Raw genomic sequence first — 14,385 nt, 5'->3', positions numbered from 1 at the left:
TGCTCGAGAAAGGATTTTCTTCCTTTGTTTTTTTGGTCTCCGCTTTCCCAGGTCTGAAAGTTAAATCATTCCCTCTGATTTCCATGAAGCTTAACCCCGAGTGTCAGAGCACGCTCGACTGCCCCATGTTAAATATTCACAATGTCTGAGTGAGAAGACTTGCGAATTCATGGGCAATTTGTCTGACTATGACTCTACCACACTCATTACTGAAAAGAGACATACTGTCAAAGCTTTTCACCTTGAACTCATCAGGACAGATGTGAGAATACCAAATTTCAAAGGGAACAATAATTTGCATGAGAAAAAGGATGCTGATTGGTTGGCAGGTCAGCTCTGATTGGTCAAGACATTGCCATGGCAAATGCACCAGGAAGCTATAGATAGATAGGTTCTTGATTAATAAGGGAGTCAAGAGTTATGGGGAAAAGGCAGGAGAATGGGGATGAGAAAAATATCAGCCACGATTGAATGGCGGAGCAGACTCGATGGGCCGAGTGGCCTAATTCTGCTCCTATGTCTTATGGTCTTACTGCCCCCTTGCTTTTGTTTAAAGGTGCAATGTCTGGACATGTTCCTTTTGCCTGCAGAGTACAGATCGCTGCGTATGAATATATATAGCTTCTAGTGAGCAAAAGTGAGTGACAATGGGAGGCACGGTGGTTAGCACTGCTGCCTCACAGCGCCAGGACCCAGGTTCGATTCCCGGCTTGGGTGACTGTCCGCGCAGAGTCTGTACGTTCTCCCTGTGTCTCTGTGGGTTTCCTCCGGGTGCACCGGTTTCCTCCCACAGTCTGAAAGACAGGCTGGTTAGGTGCATTGGCCATGCTAAATTTGCCCTCAGTGTACCCAAACAGGTGCTGGAGTGTGGCAACTGGGGAATTTTCACAGTAACTTCATTCCAGTGTTAACGTAAGCCTACTTATGACACTAATAAGTGAAAACTTTTTTAAAAAACCTTAGTGTGATTCTTAGCATACTCAGGATTGTGCAGCAGGTGCTTCCCGGTCACACAATCAATCTAACCTTTGACACCAAGTTCTGCAAGTATGGGTTGGTTGGATATGATCAGCACTCTACCTATTATAGACAGACACCTGGATCAATATGATTTGCCATTATGGCTAACTTCCTGGCATCACACTGGCATTAAAACTCATACACCACGTTACTCATTTGTGTGACAGACATGAGGGCTGGAATTTTCCAACCGTTCACACCAGTGGGATTTACCTGTCCCGCTGCAGTGAACAGAGATTTAGCTGGCTGCCAAATTCTCCGTCTTCGCTGCAGCGGGAGTGTGGCGCGAATGGGCGGTAAGGTTGCGCCCAAAGTCTTTTTAGCTTGATGGCAGCATCCTGTTAGTGGTGAGTACCACCCGTGCGGCTACTGCACTGTCGCAGCGTGATACCACTAGCTTCACCTGGTGTTCAAATGTTTGAGGCATTTTTGCCCTTCCATCTTTTCTGAACAAACAGAAACATGGGGCACCCTGGTGCATTCACCATGGCAACATCTCAGCCAATCAGAGCCAATATATCAGCCATTCTCTGATGATTCTATGGTTAAACTATGGTAGCCCCCTTTTCTCACTCGGTATTAACAGTAGTTCCCTTAGAAATTTGGCGTTCTTGTATCTTTCCTGACGAATATCTTTATCTCAGTCTGTGCGAATCACTAGGCAATGGCCTAACGGTATTATCGCTAGACTGTTAACTCAGAAACTCAACCTGGGGAGCCGGGTTCGAATCCCGCCACGGCAGATGGTGGAATTTGAATTCAATAAAAAATATCTGGAATTAAGAATCTACTGATGACAATGAAACCATTGTCGGAAAAACCCATCTGGTTCACTAATGTCCTTTAGAGAAGGAAATCTGCCGTTCTTACCCGGTCTGGCCTACATGTGACTCCAGAGCCACAGCAATGTGGTTGACTCTCAACTGTCCTCCAAGGGCAACTAGGGATGGGCAATAAATGCTGGCCCAGCCAGCGATACCCGTGTCCCACGAATGAATAACAAAAAGTGAGGGGTGGCAGCCCGGGGGATTGGGGGGAACAGGAGGAAGGAAACCGATTGGTTTAAACGCAGAATTCCATCACTGACTCCCTTTGCGATTGTGTAATGAATTTATGAAAGTTTTCTTTACAGATATCGTGACGATTTAAGTGCACAGGACAGACAATAGAAGGCTTCTCCTCGCTATAATACATATGATGCCGGTTACTCACTGGTTGTGATCTCTTTAGTTAGCTCGGTCGTTTTGTGGCAGCCCTGTACAATTTGCCTGGTCCAGTTGGATAGACTGGAGCTTGTCTCAACACGGAAGAGGTGCGTCTCGATGCCTTGGCGTGTTCCCGTGCGAGTAGCAAAAGACAATTCCATGCCTGGCTGCGGTGATTCTCTCCCCACGCCAGAGTGAACCAATCTGCAGAATCAAACACACACACACACACCTTTAGCACGATCAGAATAGAAAAACACTTGAGAGTGAAGTAACTAACATCCACACATTCAGTTCACAGGGAGTCTGACTTTTAACTTGCTTCACAGGGTTGGCTGTAGTCCTTTTTTTATTACACAGGAACAGAAGGAGGCCATTCAGCCCCTTGTGCCAGCTCCTATCCTTCTAGATGGGGGAGGTGTGGGATAGGAAGATGCTGTTAAAGAAGTGAGTTGCTGTAGCATCCAGGGAATAACTGCAAAGTGACAACGGGCAGCACAGTGGTTAGCACTGCTGCCTCACAGTGCCAAGGACTTGGGTTCGATTCCCGGCTTGGGTCACTGTCTGTGTGGAGTCTGCACGTTCCCCCCGTGTCTGCATGGGTTTCCTCCGGGTGCTCCGGTTTCCTCCCTGTAACGGTTTCAATCAGGCAATTGAGGTGGGCTTGAATATGAACTCCCTGATTAAGGGCCAAATTGATGGTCCAATCAGGGAGCCCCCTGCTCTGTACTTAAACAGGCGTGTCGGTTCCTCTGGCACCCGGGTTGTGGACTGCACACTGAGAGCACTCTGTATAGTGCTATCGGATCTTGTAAATAAAGGAACTTTGGTGAAGGGACTTCCGCCTCCGAGGATTTATTACACTCCCACAGTCTAAAGATGTATAGGTTAGGTGGATTGGCTGTGCAAAATTGCCTCTTAGTGTCCCAAGATTTGTAGGTTAGGGGGATTAGCCTTACAGGAGTAGAAGGGGTGTTGGTGTAGACTCAATGGGCCAAAAGGCCTCCTTCTGCACTGTAGGGATTCTATGATAACCAAACACAACAGAACTCTTTTTTTTAGTTCAGGTGAGATAAGATTTTATTGCAGAAGGATGGAATCTGCACACCGCATATAACTTGTTGAGTTATCGAGCGTTACAAATCAGCAAGGTTATATCCTGCTTAACTGGTGTTCACTGTGACTCAGTGCATCATACTCTCAGATGGTTTTGGGTTCAAGCTCAGCGTCAGGGACCTGAACACAAACTCCCAGGCTGGCACTTGCAGTGTGGGCACTCCCAGGCTAGCATTCACAGTGCGGGCACTCCCAGGCTGGCACTTGCAGTGCGGGCACTCGCAGGCTGGCACTCGCAGGCTGGCACTTGCAGGCTGGCACTCACAGTGTGGGCACTCCCAGGCTGGCACTCCCAGGCTGGCACTCGCAGGCTGGCACTCGCAGTGTGGGCACTCCCAGGCTGGCACTCGCAGTGCGGGCACTCCCAGGCTGGCACTCGCAGTGCGGGCACTCCCAGGCTAGCATTCACAGTGCAGGCACTCCCAGGCTGGCACTCGCAGTGCGGGCACTCCCAGGCTGGCACTTGCAGTGCGGGCACTCCCAGGCTGGCACTCGCAGTGCAGGCACTGGGAGAGTGCTGCGCTGCTGGAGGTGCTGTCTTTCAGACGAGGTGTGAAACCGAGGTTTTGTCTGCCCTCTCAGGTGGATGTTGGCGATCCAATGGCTCTATTTCAATGAGCAGCTGGGTCGATCTCCCCAGTGTCTTGGCCAATATTTATCCCTCACTCAACATCACTAAAAACAGATTCTCTGGTCATTTATTGAATTGCTGTTTGTGGGAGCTTGCTGTGCACAAATTGGCTGCCACAGTTCCTACATTTACAACAGTTGATTTGATTTATTATTGTCACATGTATTAGTAAACAGTGAAAAGTATTTTTGCATTAAGAACATAAGAACATAAGAAATAGGAGCAGGAGTAGGCCATCTAGCCCCTCGAGCCATTCTATACAGACAAAGCATACTGTTCAGAGGGTACATAGGGGAGATGGAAAGGAGAGTGGCACGGTGGCACAGTGGTTAGCATTGCTGCCTCACAGTGCCAGGGACCCAGGTTCGAGTCCCAGCTTGGATCACCGTCAGTGTGAAGTCCGCACATTCAAGTCTTGGGATCCCTACAGTGCAAAAGGAGGCCATTCGGCCCATCGAGTCTGCACTTACCACAATCCCACCCAGGCCCTATTCCTGTAACGTCACACATTTACCCTGTTAATCCCCTGACACTAGGGTAAATTTTAGCATGGCCAATCAACCTAATCTGCACATCTTTCAGACTGTGGGAGGAAACCGGAGCACCCGGAGGAAACCCACGCAGACATGGGGAGAACGTGCAGACTCCGCACAGACAGTGACCCAAGCCGGGAATTGAACCCGGGTCCATGCCACTGTGAGGCAGCAGTGCTAACCATTGTGCCACTGTGCCACTCTCCTTTCCTTCTCCATGATGTACTCTATGAACGGTATGCTTTGTCTGTATAGCATGCAAGAAACATGGGTTTCCTCCGGGTGCTCCGGTTTCCTCCCACACTCCAAAGATGAGCGGATTAGGTGCATTGGCCGTGCTAAATTGCTCCTTAGTGTCCTGTGATGTATAGGTTAGAGGGATTAGCGGGGTAAATATGTGGGGTTACGGGGATAGGGCCTGGGTGGGATTGTGGTCGGTGCAGACTCGATGGGCTGTATGATCTGCTTCTGCACTGTAGGGATTCTATGAGAGGGTGCAGAATGTAGTGTTACAGTTATAGCTAGGGTGTAGAGAATTCGGGCATTGTTAGAGAGTTTGTAACAGTTAGAGTTTTAAAAGCAAAGAACGAGAATAAAAGATAGAATTAGGGGTTTGCTGGAGACAGTTCACAAGAAGTGGCCACACTCTGGTATTTAATTACCTGTAAAACACTTCGAGCCATCCTGAAGTTGCGAAAGGTGTTGTATAGATGCAGGGTTGAAATCAAGGTATTGTCAGAGCAGGAGCTAATGTGGATCAGCACATGGGGTTGGTGGGTGAAGGGGATTTGGGGCATGATTTTCCGGCCGTGCTCTACCCAGGATTGGAAATTCCCACCGGAGGTCAATGGACCTTTGCACGGTCCGCCGAATTTCCTGTCCCGCCCGCTACGATTCCCATGGCGGACAGGACAGGAAAATCCCGCCCTCGGTGCGAGGTAGAGTTTGGAATGAGTTTACAGAGCGTGCAAGGTGAGTGAGATGGTCAGGCGAGTGTTGGATTGCAGAGAGCACATGGACAGACGAGGGTTTCAGCTGAAGATGGGCTTGAGACGGGGCGGGAGATGGTGATGTTACAGAGGTGTGATAAATAAAGCAGCTCTGCGCTTTGCAGTGTTACAGTTACATAACTCACAGACACGGGGTTCATTCAGGATTTCTGGACATTCTAATCGAATTTCAGGCCTCTCCTATGTAGATTAATTGGATGCTTGTAGACGTTTTGAATAATGGCAGTGAGGAAAGGAGTTGCTTATTGACTGTCGGGGGTTAACGAGCTTGGGGAGCTCTGTTCTGGGATGAGTTTCACTGTTATCTCCACTGCTATTGCTTGTTGCAAATAAATGAACCACTTTCGAGTGTTTTAACAGAATTTACGGGGAATCAGAACAGCCTGTGGTATTTACAGAACTTTCTCAACGTATCATAACTAGCAGATGTGAAGTTCATGACATTCAAAGGCTCGAGGCTGATTGCCGTTTACTTAAATAGCGGCCAGTTTTGTTTGCGGAAATAGAAGAATCTCACACTGGCGGAATGAAAAGTGGGACGTCTCGCTCCCGTAATCGATTTAACTCGGCAAATTCACAACGCACTGTATCCAACAGCGTCCCAGAGACTGGGGAGAATGGGAAATCTAAATCCACCATTCCAGGGATTCTGGGATTCAGCAATGGGTTTGAGGGACAAATCCTGCTAATTTCACAGTCTGAATCATGTTTAGAAACTGAATGCACTCGCTGGCACTTTGACCCATTACACATCTTATGGGAGCAATTGAAACATGAAACCATTTCCAAACCTCACCTCTTGGCAATTACTATCTGGATATAAACATCAGAGGACAGCTGTTTAACAGTGCACGGATTTATTTGCTTAAGGCTGAGATCTCTTTCTTAAGCTTTGCCCGTTACCCATCATTTCTTTATCTGACTGAAGATGTTGGGCAGGCGACACCGTGCCAGACCCCTGCCAAAGCCCAATCCAGCCATGGCTCAGTAACACCCTGGACTCCGAGTCAGAGAGTTCTGGATTCGAGTCGCACCCCAGAGAATTGAGCACAGAAATGCAGGACAGTGCTGGAGCAGCTGGAGTCTCCAGGAGTTGGAAGTCTGGGTCACTCCAGGACACTGCTGTGTGTGTGAGTAACCCTGGAGAAAAAGTTTCTTTTTGTCATTTTCTCTTCATCAGATAGAAAAATATGGAAAATGGGGGAGAAATTTGCTGTTTGGCTGACAGTCTGGCATCATCTGATTGGGTAATGGGTCTTTTTGCTTTCTGATTGGTGTAGGAAGGCAGTGTGTCACAAGCTTGGATGTGTTGGTCGATTATTGGCTGGAGCGTGGGGGCGGGTCAGTGGTCAGACCTCCAAGAATGCATTTAATCACATTCAAAACGGATAGGACATTTCCAAAGTTTGGAACGACGCATCATGGATGTAATTTGATTTGATTTATTATTGTCACATGTATTAACATATAGGCCAATTAGCCTAACCTCAGTTGTTGGCAAAATTCTAGAATCCATCGTTAAGGATGAGATTTCTAAATTCTTGGAAGTGCAGGGTCGGATTAGGACAAGTCAGCATGGATTTAGTAAGGGGAGGTCGTGCCTGACAAACCTGTTAGAGTTCTCTGAAGAGATAACAAATAGGTTAGACCAAGGAGAGCCAATGGATGTTATCTATCTTGACTTCCAAAAGGCCTTTGACAAGGTGCCTCACGGGAGACTGCTGAGTAAAATAAGGGCCCATGGTATTCGAGGCAAGGTACTAACATGGATTGACGATTGGCTGTCAGACAGAAGGCAGAGAGTTGGGATAAAAGGTTCTTTCTCAGAATGGCAACCGGTGACAAGTGGTGTCCCGCAGGGTTCAGTGTTGGGGCCACAGCTGTTCTCTTTATATATTAACGATCTAGATGACGGGACTGGGGGCATTCTGGCCAGGTTTGCCGATGATACAAAGATAGGTGGAGGGGCAGGTAGTATTGAGGAGGTGGGGAGGCTGCAGAAAGATTTAGACAGTTTAGGAGAGTGGTCCAAGAAGTGGCTGATGAAATTCAACGTGGGCAAGTGCGAGGTCGTGCACTTTGGAAAAAAGAATAGAGGCATGGACTATTTTCTAAACGGTGACAAAATTCATAATGCTAAAGTGCAAAGGGACTTGGGAGTCCTAGTCCAGGATTCTCTAAAGGTAAACTTGCAGGTTGAGTCCGTAATTAAGAAAGCAAATGTAATGTTGTCATTTATCTCAAGAGGCTTGGAATACAAAAGCAGGGATGTACTTCTGAGGCTTTATAAAGCACTGGTTAGGCCCCATTTGGAGTACTGTGAGCAATTTTGGGCCCCACACCTCAGGAAGGACATACTGGCACTGGAGCGGGTCCAGCGGAGATTCACACGGATGATCCCGGGAATGGTAGGCCTGACATACGATGAACGTCTGAGGATCGTGGGATTATATTCATTGGAGTTTAGGAGGTTGAGGGGAGATCTGATAGAAACTTACAAGATAATGAACGGCTTAGATAGGATGGACGTAGGGAAGTTGTTTCCATTAACAGGGGAGACTAGGACGCGGGGGCACAGCCTTAGAATAAAAGGGAGTCACTTTAGAACAGAGATGAGGAGAAATTTCTTCAGCCAGAGAGTGGTGGGTCTGTGGAATTCATTGCCACAGAGGGCTGTGGAGGCCGAGACGTTGAGCGTCTTCAAGACAGAAATTGATAAATTCTTGATTTCTCGAGGAATTAAGGGCTATGGGGAGAGAGCGGGTAAATGGAGTTGAAATCAACCATGATTGAATGGTGGAGTGGACTCGATGGGCCGAATGGCCTTACTTCCGCTCCTATGTCTTATGGTCTAACATACAGTGAAAAGTATTGTTTCTTGTGCGCTATACAGACAAAGCATACCATTCATAGAGTACATAGAGGAGAAGGAAAGGAGAGGGTGCAGAATGTAGTGTTACAGTCACAGCTAGGGTGTAGAGAAAGATCAATTTAATATGTGATAGGACCATTCAAAAGTCTGACAGCAGCAGGGAAGAAGTTGTTCTTGAGTCGGTTGGTACGTGACCTCAGACTTTTGTATCTTTTTCCCGATGGAAGAAGGTGGAAGGGAGAATGTCCAGGGTGTGTAGAGTCCCTAATTATGCTGGCTGCTTTGCCGAGGCAGCGGGAAGTGTAGACAGGGTCAATGGATGGGAGGCTGGTTTGCGTGATGGACTGGGCTACATTCATGACCTTTTGTAGTTCCTTGCGGTCTTGGGCAGAGCAGGAGCCATACCAAGCTGTGGTACAACCAGAAAGAATGCTTTCTATGGAGCATCTGTAAAAGTTGGTGAGAGCCGTAGCTGACATGCCAAATTTCCTTAGTCTTCTGAGAAAGTAGAGGCGTTGGTGGGCTTTCTTAACTAAAGCGTCGGCATGGGGGGACCAGGACAGGTTGTTGGTGATCTGAACACCTAGAAACTTGAAGCTCTCGATCTTCTCCATTTCAGCGCCGTCAATGTAAACGATATATCGGTAATATCCGGCCTCCCAGGAACAGCAAGTGACACGCAGCTGTTCCATTTGGGACCTCCCACATGTTATGCTCCAAAGAGTGGGACTTGAACCCACAGCCGCCTGACTGACTCAGAGATGACGACGTTGGCCGCGAGCTGAACCCAAAGTCACAGGCACAGCAGCATTCCTGTGAAGTCGCACTGAACAGGTCCAAACATTTTCAGCCCCTTTAAGTCATCCACACTCCCTAATCCTCAAATCTCTGACTCAGGGTTGAAATCTTGTCTTACTGTTTACCCACCACACCACAAGGTGGCGGTAGGCGCATCCCCCTGCTTCAAATATTAACCCATGAGCAAATCAAGGCAGCTATTGAAGCGAATACAGATTCAACTCACCTTCAAGAGAAGCAGCCTGAACAAGATAAAAATGCTTTCACAGAGATATAACTACTGAAAAAGGAAGATATATTATCTAGTCGGGATTGTGTGTGGCTCAGAGGGGAACTTGCACTGATACCAAAATGGGGTTTTAAGTAAGGTCTGAAAAGCGGAAGGGAGTGAAGGGGTTAAAGGGAGGAATTCCTGCGCTTAGGGCCCAGGGAGCTAATGATAGAGCCTGGGAAGCATTAAACCACGATAACCAGGCTGGAGTGTGGTTCTCGGCCTTTTGGCTAAGATCAAGCCATCAGATCAAGCCCAAGATTGGATTTGATTTGATTTATTATCGTCACATGTATTAACATACAGTGAAAAGTATTGTTTCTTGCGCGCTATACGGACAAAGCATACCATTCATAGAGAAGGAAATGAGAGGGTGCAGAATGTAGTGTTACAGTCATAGCTAGGGTTTAGAGAAAGATCAACTTAATGCGAGGTAGGTCCATTCAAACGTCTGACAGCAGCAGGGAAGAAGCTGTTCTTGAGTCGGTTGGTACATGACCTCAGACTTTTCTGTCTTTTGGCTGGGGTGCAATGCTTTATCTTGTCAGCTTGGATTTTGTTTGTCTCTCTTGTGGGGACCATGAATTGGGTCCAGTTCAAATTTGGTTTTTGGAGGAGGCAAGGGGATGGATTTGGGTTTCTCCGGTCTACTCTGAGCATTGGCTTTGTAACCTTAAGAATGGAGGGTATAAAGAATGCTTTAAAAAGGAGAGAAAGGAAGAAGTGATGCACACAGGGCCAGATTCACAAGATTGGAGTTTGGAGGGCTGTTGCAGGGTTGGGGAGGTTATGGAGTAAGGAGAGGTGAGGCCACGGAGAGATTTAAATAAGAGGATTGGAATTTTCAAATGTGACTCACTGAAATATCACTCTGTGGGTAGTGTACATTGCAATGTGTCTGAGTGTCACCCCCACCTGGAGGTTCCCCTCTGAGTCACTCACCCCCCATCCTGACTTGGAAACATATCGGCCGTTCATTCACTGTCGTTGGGTCAAAATCCTGGAACTGCCTCCCTAACAGCACTGTGGATGCACCTACACCACATGGACTGCAGCAGCTTCAAGAAGGCGGCTCACCACCACCTTCTCAAGGGCTTTAAACGCTGGCCTAGTCAGTGACACCCACATCCCACAAAAAGAATAAAAAGAACTCTGGGCAAGGCAATCCCATTTCAGCAACGATTTATGGTTTGTAATCAATGTCACTGGGGGGGGTCAGGATTATATTAACAAGAACACAATGTATTCACAGGAGTTCTTTATGTCAGAGTGATGAACTACAGCGAACATACAAACCTTAGATTTACTTTGATTCCAGATTGAATTCAATCGCTCCACACCCTTCCTTAAAGGGATGCAAATATTCAATAAATATCCAAGTCTGCACCCTTTCTATCAGAGGAATGGGATATAAGGGGGTAGACATCATGTTTCAGCTATACAAAGCCCCGACTAGCCATAGGGAGACACCGTGAGCAGTTCTGGGCAGCGCACCTTAGGAAGGATATGGATTTATTGGGAATGCAGTGTTGATTTACCAGGATTCAATCAGGACTCCAAGGGTTATATTGTGAGGAGATTAAACAAACCAAGCTGTATTCTCTGCAGCTTACAAAAGATAAGTGGTGATTTAATTAAAGTTTAAGAAAGTTTTTTTTAGGGGAGGCAGTGGTATTGTTACTGGATTACTAATCCAGCGACCCAGGGTAATGCTCTGAGGACCTGGGTTCGAATCCCACCACAGCAGATGGTGAAGTTAATAAGAAACCAGAATTCAATAAAAAATCTGGAATTAATGACCATGAAACCATTGTTGGAAAAACCCATCGGGTTCACTAATGCCCTGTAGGGAAGGAAATCTGCTGTCCTTACCCGGTCTGGCCTACATGTGACTCCAGAGCCACAGCAATGTGGTTGACTCCTAACTGCCCTCTGGAATAGCCGAGCGAGACACTCAGTTCAAAGGCAACTAGGAATGGGCAACAAATGCTGCACAAATTGCTTTTCCCAATCTACCCTTTTTCCATTGGTTAGGGGGGGTGCTGGGGGGGTGGGGGGAGGGGGGGAGGTGGGGGGAGGGAGGGAGGGTGGGGGTGGAGGAAGGAAGGGGGGGGGGGGGTGGGGGGGAGAGAGGGGGGAGTATAGCCCAAAAATGAGAATCACATCTTTCAGGAGTGAAATTAGGAAACATGTAGGGTGGTAAAAGTTTCAAATTCTCTTCTGCCAATGGCAATTGATAAACGGCCAATTGTTAATTTCAAATCTGAGTGTGATAGATTTTTGTTAGCCAGGGATATCGAGGAATATGGGGTAAATGTGGGTAAATGGGATTAGGTAACAGACCATCACCCAGCCATGATCTAGCCATGATCTAGCCATGATCCAGCCATGATCTAGCCATGATCCAGCCATGATCTCACTTGATGGCGGAACAGGTTTGAGGGGTTAAATGGTCTCCTCCCTCTTCCGAAATTCCTTGGTTTGTTGTTGAGATGGATAATCCTGCTTCAGATGCAGTGAAGAAGGTACAGATGACTGGATGTAAAGAACATAAGAAATATTTATCAAACTCTCTCCAGTTGCTGATTAAGTACCTTATAGTGATTTTTAAAATTGTTCTTGGGATTTGGGCAGTGTCACCCAGATCAACATTTATTGCCCTTCCTTAACTGCCCTTGAGAAAGTGGTCATGGGCCGCTGCAGTCCTTGAGGTGTAGGCACACCCACAGTGCTGTTAGGGAAGGAGTTCCAGGATTTTGGACAGTGAAGGAACAGTGATATATTTGCAAATCACAGAATCACAGAATTCCTACAGTGTAGAAGGAGGCCATTCGGCCCATCGAGTCTGCACTGGCCACAATCCTACCCAGGCCCTATCCCCATAACCCTATGGATTTACCCTAGCTAGTCCCCCTGACACTAAGGGGCAATTTAGCATGGCCAATCTACCTAACCCGCACGTATTTCGGACTGTGGGAGGAAACCGGAGCACCCGGAGGAAACCCACGCAGACACGGGGAGAATGTGCAGACTCCACACAGACATTGACTCAAGCCAGGAATCGAGCCTGGATCCCTGGCGCTGTGAGGCAGCAGTACTAACCAGTGTGCCACCATGCCGCAAGTCAGGATGGTGGGTGACTTGGAGAGGAACCTCCAAGTGGCGGTATTCCCATCCATCTACTCTCCTGGTTTTTCCTCAGTGGGGAGGTCATGGGTTGGGAAGGTGCTGTCGAAGGAGCCTGGCTGGGTGAGTTGCTGCAGTGCATCTTGTAGATGGTAGATTGAAGTTTAAGAAGTTTTGTTTTAGGAGACACAGTGGCATAGTGGTATAGTCACTGGACTAGTAATCCAGAGTCCCAGGGTAATGCTCTGGGGACCCGGGTTCGAATCCCACCGCGGCAGATGATGAAATATGAATTTAAAAAAAACATTTATGATGACCATCTACAAGGCACAAGTCAGGAGTGTGATGGAATACTGTCCACTCGCCTGGATGGGTGCAGCTCCAACAACACTCAAGAAACCTGCCTGCTACTGTGGTGGAGGGAGTGAACATTTAAGATGGAGGATGTGGTGCCAATCAAGTGGGCTGCTTTGTCCTGGATGGTGTTGAGCTTTTTGAGTTGCGCCCATCCAGGCAAGTGGACAGTATTCCATCACACTCCTGACTTGTGCCTTGTAGATGGTCATCATTAGACTTCTATTGAATTCATATATCACCATCTGCCATGGTGGGATTCGAACCCAGGTCCCCAGAGCATTATCCTGGGTCTCTGGATTAGTAGTCCAGTGACAATACCACGACGCCACTGTCTCTCCTTAAACAAAACTTCTTAAACTTCAATTAAATTGCCACTTATCCTTTCTAAGCTGCAGAGAATACAGCCTTGGCTTGTTCAACCTCCTCACGATATTATCCTTGCAGTCCCGATAGAATTCTGGTAAATCTATGCTGCACTCCCTCCTAGGCCAATATCCCCACATCCTTCCTAAGGTGTGCTTTAGGGGGAGTCAGGAGGTGAGTTACTCACTGCAGAATTCCCAGCCTCTGGCCAAAATTCCCAGCCTCTGGTATGGCTCATGGACAAAGAAAACTCCTTCACTGAAAAGAACATTAAGATTCTCCTGGTAAACTGGAGTCTGTTATAGAAGAAGGAGTTTGTGGCTTCTCCTTACCTGGTAGCAAGCAGTGGGTGGGTGTGAGCTGGGCTGAACCAGGATTCTTTCATGCGAGGCATGCTGGGATACAATACCATATCCTTTTCGGTGAGTACAACCAGCACAGGCTTCCATTGCTGCTTCCCACTCTGTCCCAGTGTCTGGATCAGGAGAGAAATGGACAATGTTAAGGAGTTACCAATCCCATCTCACTGAAGCAACAACAACTCACATTTATAAGAACTAGGAGCAGGAGTAGGCCGTCTGGCCCCTCGAGCCTGCTCCGCCATTCAATAAGGTCATGGCTGATCTTTTTGTGGACTCAGCTCCACTTACCCGCCCGCTCACCATAACCCTTAATTCCTTTACTGTTCAAAAATTTATCTATCCTTGCCTTAAAAACATTCAATGAGTGTGAGATATTGCACATTGGAAGGACAAATCAAAGTAGAACGTACAGGGTAAATGGTAGGACTCTGAAGAGTGCAGTTGAACAGAGGGATCTGGGAATACAGGTACAGAATTCCCTAAAAGTGACGTCACAGGTGGATAGGGTCGTAAAGAGTGCCTTTGGTACATTGGCCTTTATAAATCAGAGTATCGAGTATAAAAGTTGGAGTGTTATGGTAAGGTTATATAAGGCATTGGTGAGGCCGAATTTGGAGTATTGTGTACAGTTTTGGTCACCTAGTTACAAGAAGGATGTAAATAAGATTGAAAGAGTGCAGAGAAGGTTCACAAGGATGTTGCCGGGACTTGAGAAGCTGAG

General features: G+C 47.3%; 1 protein-coding gene across 1 annotated transcript in view; it reads right to left on the bottom strand.

The window, feature by feature from the left end:
* sntb1 (syntrophin, basic 1) overlaps positions 1-14,385 on the bottom strand; it is a 115,370-nt gene that overhangs the window by 11,326 nt on the left and 89,659 nt on the right. The window contains exons 5-6 of the mRNA XM_078216887.1: positions 13,635-13,777; positions 2,233-2,429 (exon numbers count right to left, since the gene is read on the bottom strand). Coding sequence (XP_078073013.1) covers positions 2,233-2,429; positions 13,635-13,777 — 340 coding nt within the window. The remainder of the gene's footprint in view (positions 1-2,232; positions 2,430-13,634; positions 13,778-14,385) is intronic.

Source organism: Mustelus asterias, chromosome 7 (genome assembly GCF_964213995.1).
Source record: "Mustelus asterias chromosome 7, sMusAst1.hap1.1, whole genome shotgun sequence".
Lineage (NCBI taxonomy): Eukaryota > Metazoa > Chordata > Chondrichthyes > Carcharhiniformes > Triakidae > Mustelus > Mustelus asterias.
The sequence above is the reverse complement of the archived record's forward strand: the minus strand, read 5'-3'. Positions and strand labels throughout refer to the sequence as shown.